This window comes from Engystomops pustulosus, chromosome 4 (assembly GCF_040894005.1).
Source record: "Engystomops pustulosus chromosome 4, aEngPut4.maternal, whole genome shotgun sequence".
In the NCBI taxonomy this organism is placed as follows: domain Eukaryota; kingdom Metazoa; phylum Chordata; class Amphibia; order Anura; family Leptodactylidae; genus Engystomops; species Engystomops pustulosus.
Window position 1 is genome coordinate 42,403,849 of NC_092414.1, and position 14,593 is coordinate 42,418,441.

A 14,593-nucleotide genomic window follows, 5' to 3' on the forward strand; every position below is an offset into this window, starting at 1 on the left:
TAGTTTCACAATCAGGTTCAAAGAAAAGGGTGGAGGAATATACAGAAAAATAAGGATGCAAATTATGCCCTGGAACTTGCCATACAGAAAAATGTACCTGCCCTCCGAGTCCAGGTCTGAGGAGTACATTTCAAATTCGGTCTTTTTATGTATGTATACACTGACTCCCCTTGAGTAGGAGGAGAACGTCGAGTGGTACTCAGCAGCTGCCCATTTTTTCCTAACCTTCTCTACCGTGTCCTTGCTCAAGTGGGTTTCGATCAGACAGACTATAGCGGGTAGATAAGGCTGAATAATGTCAAATATTATGCGTCTCTTAGTTCTGTCTCCTAGCCCCCTAACGTTCCATGTAATTATTGAAAGCATATTTCAAGGAGACAGAAAAGGGGAGAAAAAGAAAAAAAAAAAAAAAGAGAAAAAGCTGCCCCATCCAGCCTCCCTCCCCACCCACCACGCATTAATGCACCAAAAACTTGTCATGGTGCTCCTACCTAAGGTGGTCCCTTTGTCCCCCCCTCCCGCCCCCCTTCACTGTTCCCATCTGTCCCTCATTTACAATACAGGCGTTTGCACTCTGCCCAACTCATTCCTTCTTCTACAATATCAAAAAACAGCACATAAGGGCACAGCTTAGAGTCTCTTCTCTCCTGCCATTTCCTGTGGAGTGTGATGTGATGGGGGAAGGGGGGCTGCAGTTTCTGTCTGTGTGGATTATTTGTTTATATAGTATACAGGTGTAGGGAAAGCAGAGGGAAAGATAAGTGTAGGTTTGGTTATTACATTAGTCAGTGTTCCTGTCAGCACATGACTGCTCCAGACATGAAGTGATCAGCTGTGTGCAGAGAGGGGGATGGGGGCGTGTCTCCTACTCCGTAGTCTCAGCTTCTTTCTGAAGACGGAATGTCAATAGTAACAGACATATGTGAGATTGCTGACATCTAGGGGAAGTCTGCAGAATACAGGGGAAGGAGCAAGATTCGGGTAACTAATCCAATTGCAAAAGTGCTTGAAATTACCTGCCCTACAACATATCAAAAGTTTTTTGAAATGACGGTTACACTTTGAACCAGTGCACCAATGGCAAAGCAGCCATGCATGTATATGAGACAGTTGTGAGGGCTTCTTAATACTTTATAAAGTATAATACTGAGGTGTTCATGTAAAGGAAATCTCCCATCAAAATCAAGCATGGATAAACCAGGGACTCTTTCTCATAGATCGAGGCATTGTAACCGTGGTTGTCTTTATATATTTGTTATCCATATCTTCCTATTCATCTCTCTATTTATTATGCTGTGTTTCACCCCTAGACACCCCTAGGTGACTTCATCAATGCTGAGCATTTTGACCCCACTGGTTGCTTTCTACAAAAGAATGCATTACGGCTGGTGCCAAGTGAAAATTGCTATTTTTCTACAAATACATCAGAGAACAGTTTAAGACATTAAAAAGAACCTGTCATCTCCAACAGGCCTAATAAACCAGTAGAAGTATAACACCTTTCAGTTTTTGTATTTTTCATGGTCCAGTGTGATGGCATTATCCAGAAAAATCAACTTTAAAATGAGATGTAAATTGTTTGTATAAAGTCAAGGAGGCAAAGACTTTAGGACTGGTAGTGGTTTACAATTTCTGCTGACAGGTTATGTTTGAGTGACTTATCCCAAGTTTTATACTTTCAAATATCATGGTATCATAGTAGATAAGGTTGGGAAGAGAAGCTGGTCCATGTTGTTCATATGGCAGATATGAGAAAAAACAGTCTTGGACAGTTTCTGTTTTGGATGCCTGGAGTTTCTCTTTTGACCTGTTCCTGTGAAAGCAATGGCCCAATACAAAAACCTTTTTGTCTTACTAGCTTACTTATTACTGTATCTTATGAGAAAAGACTATGAGAAAAGGCACCAGCTGAATCAGACATAGAAAGAAGAAAGGTGCAGCATAAAAATAATAAAACTTTGCTTTTACAATCCACAATTTTAATGCAGATTTAGTAAAAGCTACGTTTTATAATTTTTTTGCTGCAGCCAGCTCAACTGAAATTCTTGACCTTTAGATCCCTCTTCTTGTTACATAGTGTCACTATCGAAATCCAAAGCCCATGGATGCTGCAATTGTAAAGTCACTCAGCACTCACCTTCAGCACTTTTGGAACAAAAAACAGGTATCCTTTATTCCAGTATTAAAGGAACACAGCAGACATGGTGCACAATTTCGACATCATAGCACCTTTTTCATGATCACGACTAAGAAGCTAAGGCGTCAAAATGCAGCAATCCAACTGTGCATCATGTCTACTATGTTCTTTTAATGCTGGAATTTTTAAGATCCAAAAGTGCTGGAAGTGAGTGTTTACTTTACAATTCGTTTAACTGCTAAGCCCTGATATAGGACCTAGTACTTCAAAACAAAGTCTTTGTCCTCATCATTGATTTTGTTCCTCAGTCTTTGCATTGCCTCATCTTATTTTATTTTTAATTGGTTATAATTTTCAACAGTATACATATAGAGACTTATTTTAAATGGAAGTTTAATTGTATATTCCAGTGATATGTATGCTGTAAGAGCTGAAGAGACAGATGCACTTTCTGGATTTCAGAATCTCACAAAAAATTACAACAAATATTTACGACCAAACTTAAACGGTATGTCTTTGGCTATTTATTTACTACATACTTTTCAATGATATCCATCTGATTTGGGGCATTTGTAAAGAATGATGTTTTTCACAGTGGTTTTTCACTATATGACCCAGTATTTAACCCTTTAGGGACGCAGGGTTTTTTTCCTCATTTCTTGCACTCCACCTTCAAAAATCCAAAAAAATTTCATTTTTCCGTGTACAGAGCTGTGTGAGGGCTTATATTGTCCGTAACACATTTTTCTATTGCGAGATGTTATTTATTATTCCCTGCCGTGTACTGGGAACCTGGAAAAACATTCCAAGTGTGGAATAATTGAAAAAAAAAAACGCATGTGCGTCACTACCTTGTGGGCTCAGTTTTTACGACTTTCACTCTGCGCTCCAAATAACTCTGCTTTATTTTTTGGCTTGGTACGATCACAATGATAGAAAATTTATACAGGTTTTAATGCATTTTTAATACATTTTCAAAAATTAAACGAATGTGTATGAAACAGAAAAAAAAATTTGCCATCTTCTGATGCTAATAACTTCGGTGTACAGAGCTGTGTGAGGTGTAATTTTTTGCTAAATGAGCTGTCATTTTCATTGCTACCATTTTGAGGACTGTGCAATATTTTTATATTTTGATTTGGCATTTTGGGACACGGCAATACCTAATGTGTTTGTGATTTTCACTGTTTATTTAGTTTTAAATCAGTTTAAGGGAAAGGGGGGGGTGATCAGAATTTTTTGTATTTTAATTTTTTACATTAACTTTTTTTAAAACTTTTTTCACTATTTCTTAGACCCTCTTTTTTTCACTATTTCTAAGATGCAATATACCGTATTGCAGTATATAGCGTTTTTTCATAGGATTCATTAAAATGAGCCACTGGCTCATTGTAATGATTCTTAAGAAACCATACAGCCTGTGTGGTGTACAGAGTGTGAAGGGGTTAAACTATTTTCCTACAGTGAGTACGATGTTTGAGACTGCTTTTTGCTATTTTTTGTATTGTTTTAAATCGGGATACAATGTATTTTATATTGTACTTATAAATTACCTAATGGGTATCAAAATGAAAATAAAACAAAAATTTATTTGCAAATAAAACTAAAGGCTATAATTATGATAAGAGTTATAGCTATCGACTATCTTTTCAAAATCCAGAGTTTATCCAGATCCAAATTATCACGTAGGATAAAAGCATTTTTAAATTACTGGGCATAGGTGTCCTTCCATTCTCCTAAATGTATAATTTTTGAAAATTTTCAAATACCCTGGTATTGGTGGAGGGTTAAATACATTTATGTGGTACATTTTATTGTATAAGTGTGCATTCTTTTTAACTACCAAATCGACATCCAGAGACATTGGGGCAGATTTACTTACCCAGTCCATTCGCGATCCAGCGGCGCGTTCTCTGCGACGTCCACCAGGTGGCGCTGCTGCGCTAAAGTTCCTTGAGGCCCGCCGGAATGCCCTGAAGTTCACCGGCCTATACCTGGTGAAGGTAAGCGCAAGTCCCGCAACACTTTTTTCTTTTAAATGGGGCGTCTTTTCCGAATCCGTTGGGTTTTCGTTGGCCCCCCCCCCCCCCCCCCCCCCGATTTCCGTCACGTGCATGCCAGCGGCGATGCGCCAAAATCTGATAGAGTGTGCCAAAATCCCGGGGCAATTCAGGGAAAATCGTGCAAATCGGAAATATTCGGGTAAGACGTCGGGAAAATGCAAATCGGACCCTTAGTAAATGACCCCCATTATATGCAATTAGCAATTAAAACTCAAGTGATGAAGCAATGAAGTTAACAGTATGGCACAATAAACTTAAACCCACTTATATTTGCATATTTTCTTTCTAGTGAGGAAGGAAGAGTGGTAATAACTAAAATTCCTAATTCACAGCAAGGAGGCATGTTATAGATCTGCTTTTAATACAATGGGGTGGAATTTATGAAGCCACTATGGCCAGACTTCAGGCGAAATTTGCAAACAAACACTACTAGAGACATATTTCTAGACCCTTTTTTCCCTTTATCCGTCTCCGGAAACGGTGTGTGACTGGATTGAATTAGTCTTTGCACCAAAAAAATTTTGCGTTAAAAGAATTAAAATAAATTTAAAAAAAGACTGTCAGGCTCTATTTTAGACCTGTGCGACACAATGTGGTACACAGGTCTAAAATAAAACCTGACAGTCTTTTTTATATTTATTTTAATTCCTTAAATTTTATATTACACAAAATATAAAACATGCTGTAATGGGAGTTCAGATTTTAGGGATGACAGACAGGAGAGCGAGCCCACAACTAAGCCACCCAAAATGTCACCTGCCTTTTAACTAATCACCACCCTAAGTGGTGGCCAGTAACTGGTTGACAATCCCATCTTATGCAAAAATGAAAATACAAAAAAAGACTAACAAAAAGCACAAACACAACACAAAAAGAGAGCTCAGAGTCATAACTAGCACCATGGGTGTTAACCCTTTGATCTCCGCCGGCAAAGCTACCGGCGGATTAACAAGCTGGTGGCACGTGGACGCGGCCATCTTGGCTCTAATCGTCACTGTCCGTGACGTCATCGGGGAGCGGCGATCCGTTGCCATGACAGCCTCAGGTCACACAAAGATTTGCACATTATAATAGATGGCGTGCAAAATCTGCATATACTGCCATATTGTAGTATGGCAGTATATGGTAGGATCAATCAGACAACCTAGGGTTAAAGTACCCTGTTGAGTCTGAAAAATAGTAAAAAATTTATATTAAAAAAGGAAAAAAAAATATTACAAAAACCTAAAAATTCAAATCACCCCCCTTTCCCTAGAAGTCATATAAATATAAACAGTAATCTATCAAAATGTAATAACGTTTTTTTTCCCCTGCTTTTAAACCTGTAATGCGCCCAAAGTGGCAAATGGCATTTTTTTGCCATTTTTAAAAATATAAAACATTCTATAAAAAGTGATAAATGGTCGTACAGTCCTAAAAATAGAAGCATTGAAAACATCATCAAAATCCGCAAAAAAAATGACACCAACCACAGCTCCATACATCAAAATATGAAAAAGTGAAGTAGACCTGTCATTTGGGGCGCACAGTGAAAGTCGTAAAATCCAAGCCCACAATAAATGGCGCAAATGTATTTTACCATCATTTTTACTGTATTCATAATTTTTTCATTTTTTGCATTGACTTTTATGCATTATGAATTTTGCTGTACTCACAACGATTAGTGCACCTACGGTACAAAATTGGAGTCCAAAAAGGGATAGTCAAAAGCCAAGATCGAAAACCAGAATAATCAGAAGTATATAGATAGAACAGCAAACAGTAAGCTGAGTTAGAGTATAACTAGCGCTGTAATATCTGTGAAAGTAAATGTATATAGGTGGTAAGAGAGCATCAACCCCAGGTGACTGGAGCAGAGGGCTGTCCACCACAGCTAGTAAACTTTTGCTGGACAGAGTTGACCTGCAGAAGAACTTGGTGTGGTGCTCTAAGTCCGAATGCAGCCGGCAACATTGGTCAGAGTAACCTGCAACCATTATAGAGTCTAAAGGGAACTGAACAAAGCTCTCTGTTTTAGCAATACATAAGACACCAGACTAGACAAAGTAAAGACATAATAGAGAAGGTGGGAAATTTAAGGCATTAGCTGCATATTGGGATTGGCTACTGCAAAAGGAACCCCATGGAGCCCTTATAAGGTCAAATTTGTCAATTCTATTAGTCAATAAAGAGGTTTTAAAAGAGGTCAAGTGCAAACTTCTTTATTAGAGCATAAAGGTCTGCCCTAGACGGAGGAACAGTTTGCCTCCATTTAGCAGAAATAAGACACCTTGCTGCAGTCAGAATGTGCAGCACTAGTCACAAGCCATGTTTGCCCAGACCATCTGGTAAGATGCTGTAGGCTACATGGTAATCGAGTGACCCAGCACATCAATGATGAGCTTTTCCATTATTCACCAGTAAGGAACTATTAATGTGCAGGTCTAAAATATGTGAGGTACATCCGCCTACCCCAAGCTACATCTCCAACAAGTACCTGGTGCTTTAGGATAAATCTGATGGAGTAGAGCTGGAGTGTGATACCAGAGTAAGAGTTTCTACTGATTTTCTTTATATTGAATGCATTTGGAAGTCCTCTTCAATATTGTATGCCACATCGATGAGCTTAATTTTCTGCCTAGGAAGGTCATATAGTTATGCTGAGGGGGTTTGTTACCACACAGATCGGTAGATTCGGTAGAATGCAGATATGAGCCCCACTGTAGAGGTGCCCTCTTTGCATATCCTCTTGATTCCGTAGGTTTGGAAACCACTGAAGTTTTATACAGGGAGATTAGGAATTACTTGACCTGCTGATAGCTATAGAGATAGGAAGAGGGGAGACAGAATCTGTCTTTTAAGTTAGGAAAGTCTAGCAGTTCTCTAGTTCTGTATTCTGCTATATCCACAAATTGGAATATACCCATGGTTTGGACATCAGTCCTGAGAGCCCAGAGGATAACCTTGGGTTATTTAGAAAGGAAGTCATGGGTGAATGTTATGACTGCAGAGGGAAGTGCATACTGCAATATCTCCATATAACTCTAGTGTGCATCATGGGTCCCAACAATCACAAAGCCAGGGGAATAGGTGCTGTTGGCCATAGGAAGGGGTTTGGCCATCCACTTAGTGTAGGCTTGGAGAATAGATGACGTCGGGATTCTGCGTAGGTGCACCGCCCAATAATATTTCCGCATGTATGGGACTGCTAATCCATCTCTGTCTCGGGGGAACATCATCACCTGCACTTATGCATCCAAATGAACTATAGCAGAGAAGCCTGAAGCACCCCTAATAGTTTTAAAAGGATAAGGACAGGTAGGGTTTCAAAATGATATAAGAGCTCTGGTAGGATTGTCATCTTAATTGCTGTAATTCTAGTAAAATATTAGAATGGTATGGGATGCCACCTATTTAGTAACTCTCTCAAGACTGTGAAAAGGTGAGGGAAGTTCTGCGCATACAGAGACATGTACAAGGAGGTGATGTGCACTCCCAGACAGGGCCGGATTAAGGTTGGTGGGGGCCCCTGGGCGCAAAATCTGGTGGAGGCCCCCACTGAGTGTAGCGTACACATACGTCCTCCTGCTTCCTTTCCACTATCCAAAGAGTAACACCACTACATACAGCCGCCTCGCCCCCAGTAACACAGCTACATACAGCCACCTCGCCCCCAGTAACACAGTTACATACAGCCGCCTCACTTCCAGTAACACAGTTACATACAGCCGCCTCACCCCCAGTAACACAGCTACATACAGCCCCCTCGCCCCCAGGAACACAGCTACATATAGCCCCCTCGCCCCCAGGAACACAGCTACATATAGCCCCCTCGCCCCCAGTAACACAGCTACATACAGCCGCCTCGCCCCCAGTAACACAGCTACATACAGCCCCCTCACCCCCAGTAACACAGCTACATACAGCCTCCTCGCCCCCAGTAACACAGCTACATACAGCCCCCTCGCCCCCAGTAACACAGCTACATACAGCCCCCTCGCCCCCAGTAACACAGCTACATACAGCCCCCTCGCCCCCAGTAACACAGCTACATACAGCCCCCTCGCCCCCAGTAACACAGCTACATACAGCCCCCTCGCCCCCAGTAACACAGCTACATACAGCCGCCTCACCCCCAGTAACACAGCTACATACAGCCGCCTCACCCCCAGTAACACAGCTACATACAACCGCCTCACCCCCAGTAACACAGCTACATACAGCCGCCTCACCCCCAGTAACACAGCTACATACAGCCGCCTCACCCCCAGTCAAACATCTTTACATCCTTCACCCGTACCAGATATACAGTCCCACATAACATACACCTCAGCCCACACAGCCATGCAGTCCCAAGCAGTGGTGTAAATAGGAGAGATTGGGCCCCATAGCAGATTTCTGCATGGGGCCCCCCTTCCCCTTAAAAAAATATAAACATATGTCGGCTGCATTCACATAAACGTGTGGTGGCCAGACTATCGCCTAGCATGGCACATGTTGGGCGTTGTGGAGAGGAGGAGAGGTGATGGCGGCTCACCCCTCCCCTCTCAATAGAGAATAGAGCTGCATGGTCGTTCTTACGACCATAGATAGAGCACGCTCTCTCTCTTTTGCGGCCACAGCACGAAACAGTGAGTACTCGTTGTGCTCACCGTACCGAGCCCATGCGCTATAGATGCCTATGAGGGAAGTATATCCGGTAACAAATTTGCAGCCAGATATACGCCCCCCATACGTTCTTGTGAATGTACCCTTATACATACATGTTTATACAATTACACACTGATATATACAAACCATTATATACTTAGATACACACAAATAAAGTTCTTCACACGTATACTTGCACCCATATATATACACAAAAGTATACACTTACACACATTCAGTATATAGAGCTTATAAATACATACCATATACACAGTATATACAAAAACCACATCATTCATATATATAAATGTGCACATATATATGCTTATGTAAATATATGCGTGTATAAATACAGTAGATGCATATACACACAGTATTTACACCTATACACAGTATATACATATATACACCTATACACAGTAGATGCATATATACTCATATACACAGTAGATACATATATAAACAAGATACATATATACACATATACACAGTGGATGCCTATATACACAGTATATACATATATACACAGTGGATGCCTATATACACAGTATATACATATATACACAGTGGATGCCTATATACACATATACACAGTAGATGCCTATATACACATATACACAGTAGATGCCTATATACACAGTATATACATATATACACAGTAGATGCCTATATACACAGTATATACATATATACACATATACACAGTAGATGCCTATGTACACAGTATATACATATATACACATATACACAGTATATACACAGTATATACATATATACACATATACACAGTAGATGCCTATATACACAGTATATACACAGTATATACATATACACACACATACACAGTAGATGCCTATATACACAGTATATACATATACACACACATACACAGTAGATGCCTATATACACAGTATATACATATACACACACATACACAGTAGATGCCTATATACACTGTATATACACACAGACAAATACATGTATATACTTACCCCCGATGACCGGCCATGGCGTCAGGCTGGCGTTCGGGCGGGGGTGTCGGTCGGTTGCTTGTTCGGTCGGGGGGGGTTGCTTGCTCGGCCGGGGAGGAGGGGTGGCGGGTGCTTGTTCGAGCGGAGCGGAGCCGCGCGGGAGCAGGGGGCGGGGCGGGGCGGGTCCGAGCGGGGGGCGGGGCGGGTCCGAGCGGGGGGCCGGGCGGGAGCGGGGGGCGGGTCCGGGGCGGTTCGAGCGGAGTTGCTTGCGCGGGGTCAGCCGGTGGTGGAGGGGGGGCATTGTTGGATGACTCAACCATAGCGGGGGATGGGGGGGCAGGGGGGGAGGCTTAGTCACCTGTGCCGTGTGGGGCGGGCGGCTCCGCAATGCTGTGGTTTGTAATGCCGGGGAGGCCAGGGGGATGGGCGAGCTGGGAAACAGTTACCTGTGGCGGGGGGAGCACGCTTGCGGAGGCGGAGTCACCTGTGCCGTGCGGGGTGGGCGGCGATGGGCGGGCAGCGGGCGGCTCCGCCATGAAGCGTTATGGACGGGCGGGGAGGCCATGCAGGGGGATGGGCGAGCTGGGAGGCGGTCACCTATGCAGAAAGATGGGCGGGGAGGCGGTCACCTATGTCTAGGGGCGGCGGGCGGCTCAGGAGAGTGTGTGCGGGAGGAGCGGGGGTGCAGTCTGGTGGGGGCCCCTAGGGGGGGCAAGATGGTGGGGGCCCTGGGGCTCTAGCCCCGCGAGCCCCACCTATAATCCGGCCCTGCTCCCAGATATTTCAAAGCCTTTGTCTGCCATCTATAATTGTAGTTAGCCAATAGAATAACCAATTTATCTGCAGGGATTTTTATTGTGAGTGGTTCTGTTTTACTTTAATCTTAAATTTTATATTAATTTTGTAACCAGATAGGTTTACATAATAATCAAGCAATTTGTGGAATTTAGGGAGGGTGATATGAGGTTGGGTAAAGGTTAAAAGGACGTCATCAGCAAAGAGGGAAAATATGAATTCTTTGCGCGATGCAAAATGGTTTGAGTAAAGCCCACGTATAGCCGAAATTTTTTCAGCTTGCAGAAAGGGAGCGGTCCCCCCAAGCAATCAAAGGCCTTTTCCGTATTTAAACTTAATAGGAGGGCTCGGTCCATTTGTCTTATTGACCCAAATCGATAGTGTGCCTGGTTGGGCTACCCCCTTCATCCCAGAACAAAACACTTGGTCTTTATTAATTAGCTGAGGGAGCTAATTTGTGAAAATCTCGTTAAACAGTTTGTAGTCCTTATTTAATAGTGCTATGGGTCTATAATTTGAATGGTCCAGTTGGTCTTTCTAAGGTTTAGGGATGAGGGTAATCAGAGAATTTGGACTTATTGGGGGTCATTTACTAAGGGCCGGAATCGCTATTTGTCGCTGCGTTTCCCCGAAAAAATTACCGTTTTGCGACTAATTGCCCCAGGTTTTTGGTGCACGTGATCGGATTGTGGCGCATCGGTGCCGGCATGCAGGCAACGGAAATCGGGGGGCATGGCCATCGGAAAACCCGACGGATTTGGAAAAACCGCCGTATTTAAAAAAAATAAATAAATGTGTCGCCCGACACACGCTTACCTGCACCCAGCAACGGATGGTAAACTCCAGCGAACTTCAGTGCCACCTGGTGGACATCGGGAACACTACCTTAGTGAATCGTCGGAAGACACGAATCCTCAACTGAGAACGCGCAGCTGGATCGCGACAGGACCGGGTTAGTAAATCTGTCCCATTATGTGCTACCTGTTTACCTTCTAAGAAGTTAATGTATAAGGCAGTCAGGGAAGTAAAGGACGGTCAGGCCATCTGGGCCTGGCCTTTTCGCATTGAGAGCTCTTTTAGGGCTGTTAGAGCTTCCGTTGGGAGTTGAGGCAGGTGACATTCTTTCAAAAAAGTGTTCAAATGGGCAAGTCTCTAGGTTGTGTCTGTGGGTAAACTGGAGGGCACGTTGTATAGTTGGAGTCATATGCACTAAACAATTTGGATATTTCTCTTGGATCATTTGTATGTCAGCCATCTGATCGGCACAGATCATAGGCCTAGCTGGCTTGCTTAACTGGCACGCTAAAAGGATATAGTCTTTATTGCCTCATTCATAATACTTTTGTCTAGAATAAAGCAATAGATTTTTGGTATGAAGCATACCTAGTTCTTTCAGTTTTGCTTTAGTCTCAATGACCCGTTTGAGTAATGTCTGTGATGCTAGAGAAGACTTCAGTGCCATGAGCTTTGCTTTCACCTGAGTCTCCTGATGTAGTCTATCTCTATTGAGGCCCGTTGCTATAGAGATGCAATGTCCCCTGATCATCATTGTGTGATTCCCACAATGCTGTGAGAGCTATTTCAAGGATATTTTTTAAGGATGCCAAGTGAGCGTCCTACTTTTTACTTTCATACATTACATTGTTTGAGTATTTTTAAGTTAGTATCCCCCTTGCTAACCCCATTTTATATTTGAATCACACTTAAGAGGTTCATCCAATGCTAACAATCCAATTACTTTGATTCCCTTGAATCTCGTATTATGTTTTCCCAGAAATAATAATTTACATGGTAAATCTCTTTTGAGTTTACAGTTCCAGTCCCAAGATGGATCCCAAAACTCCAAGAGATAAATCAAGAGAGATGAGGTCCAAACTTAATCTCAATTATTTCTAACTCCTGCTAAAATTCTATTTGTGAACAAAACCACAATATAGGTAACATTTACTAAGAACAGAGCAAACTACACTATGTGCAGTTTGCCTGTGTATAGTGCAGAGTGTGCCAGATTTATGCAGAATGTGCACCAGAAATCCTGACTCTATACACAGGCAAACTGCACATAGTGTAATTTGTACTGTTCTTAGTAAGTGTGCCCATATTGTGGTTTTGACCACAGTCCCCTTGCACTGCTCCGGCAGAGTGCACAACATTTTTTTTTTGTGCACCTTTAAAATATGGTGGGCAACACTTTTCTGACTTTACATGTTAAAGCTGGCGCATGGTCCAACTGAGCACTGGAACGCCTCCTTCAGTGCAGAAATTTGTGTTTGATGAAGCATAGTGCAGTTGCGCCACAAAATGGACACATGCGACACAAATATTGCGCAGGCACGTTTTGAATACCTGTGCAAATAGTTTGCACCGAAAGAAAACTGGTGCGCGCCCCTTAGTAAATGTGCCCCTATGTGTTCAATATTCGCTGTTTCCTGATAGCATTGTACAATCTAGCTCTGAATAACAGATCCGGTGATTTCTATATAGAAATGTTAATTCCATTAACCTAAAATTATTATTTCCAGATATAAATAACATCCCAGGGATCCTTATCTAAAACCCCTATAATCCTTTCCCATTTTCCTGACTCAGTTCATTATTATCTTATCTTAAAGGAAACCCATCACCACAATTTTGACAAATACAGGTTCCCATAGAGCCTTAGTAACTAACTGACACTTATGAATTTATTTTAGCTAAAAATTGTTTGCATATTCAACTTTAGGTAGGCGTGGCCTCTTTGGGCTGAATCCAGCTGCTCCTCTCCATCCTATCTCTGTATGCAGCTATAATGTCATGTGACCAGGGTTACATCTTCGCAGATCATTTAGCGTTAGAAAACTGTACATCAAGCATATCTCAAGAAATCACAGCATATTGGGGCTCATTTACTAAGGATTGCGGATTGCACTTTTGTTGGACTCTGCGCCTTTTTCAGGGATTACACAGCTTGGACAGGTATTTAACAGGTTTGCGCTGGAATTGTGTCGCACACAATCGTTTTTTGGTGCAGCTGTGCTGGCTTCCATGCAACACAAATTGGGGGGCGTGCCTTCGGACAATCCGACAGATTCTGAGTAAGCGCGGGATTTAACTTTCAAATTGGGTCGCAAGAAAATGCACTTACATGCACCACTAAAAGATAGGGAATCTGAGCGGGGAAGCCACACATGCAGGATATCTGGCGCACAATCTTAGTGAATCGTAGCACAGTGCATTATCATAGAACAATGCACCTTCACTGAACTCCGCGGACCGGGTAAGTAAATGTGCCCCATTGTGTCACACGAAATCACAGCTATACACAAGAGGTGGACCAGCACTGCCCAACAATAACCACTGATCAAAACATGCCAAAATATGTAATCAAAAGCCACAAAAAGAACAGAGGCATGAAAAATAGATCAAGCAAATAATGTCTTTATTAATAGAAAAATACACCACAAAACATGCTTAAAAACCATTAAAAATTGTGAAAGTAGTCACAAATGAATGACATCCTCGGGAAAGTGCTGGACACATGATAATGTGCACTGTTCCTGGAACTCCAGCTCCCCCTACTGGACACAATATAGTATACAACAATGTACAGAAATAAATATTTTATAAATGGTGAGCTAATCAAATCTTTTGACAAGTCCATACAAATGCAAGATAACAACAAAAAGAGGGGTGAAACACAATAATGGATGGACACACAATTCAAGGATCAGCACAAAACCATGTACAAATAAGAAAGTTGTATACCTAAATGCTCAGGCCATGAGAGCGGGGTGCTGGGGATAGATGTCCATCTATCCCCAGCACCCCGCTCGCATGGCCTGAGCATTTAGGTATACAACTTTCACATGAAATCACAGCAGCATGCATGGAGATGAGTAGAAGTCCATGCATGCTGCTGTGATTGTTTTATTTGGTCAGATATGTACAATGGATACTTAAGGAACTTTGATGATGTCACCCTGGTCATATGATATTAGGCCATGCCCCTCGACTCGCTC

General features: G+C 42.2%; 1 protein-coding gene across 3 annotated transcripts in view; it reads left to right on the top strand.

The window, feature by feature from the left end:
• LOC140126389 (gamma-aminobutyric acid receptor subunit pi-like) overlaps window positions 1-14,593 on the top strand; it is a 234,286-nt gene that overhangs the window by 22,174 nt on the left and 197,519 nt on the right. For 2 of the 3 annotated variants that reach the window (XM_072145792.1, XM_072145794.1), the window contains exon 2: window positions 2,548-2,645. The exons of the other annotated variant lie outside the window; for it this stretch is intronic. In XM_072145792.1, the coding sequence (XP_072001893.1) occupies window positions 2,548-2,645 (98 nt within the window). The remainder of the gene's footprint in view (window positions 1-2,547; window positions 2,646-14,593) is intronic. 3 annotated transcript variants of the gene reach the window in all.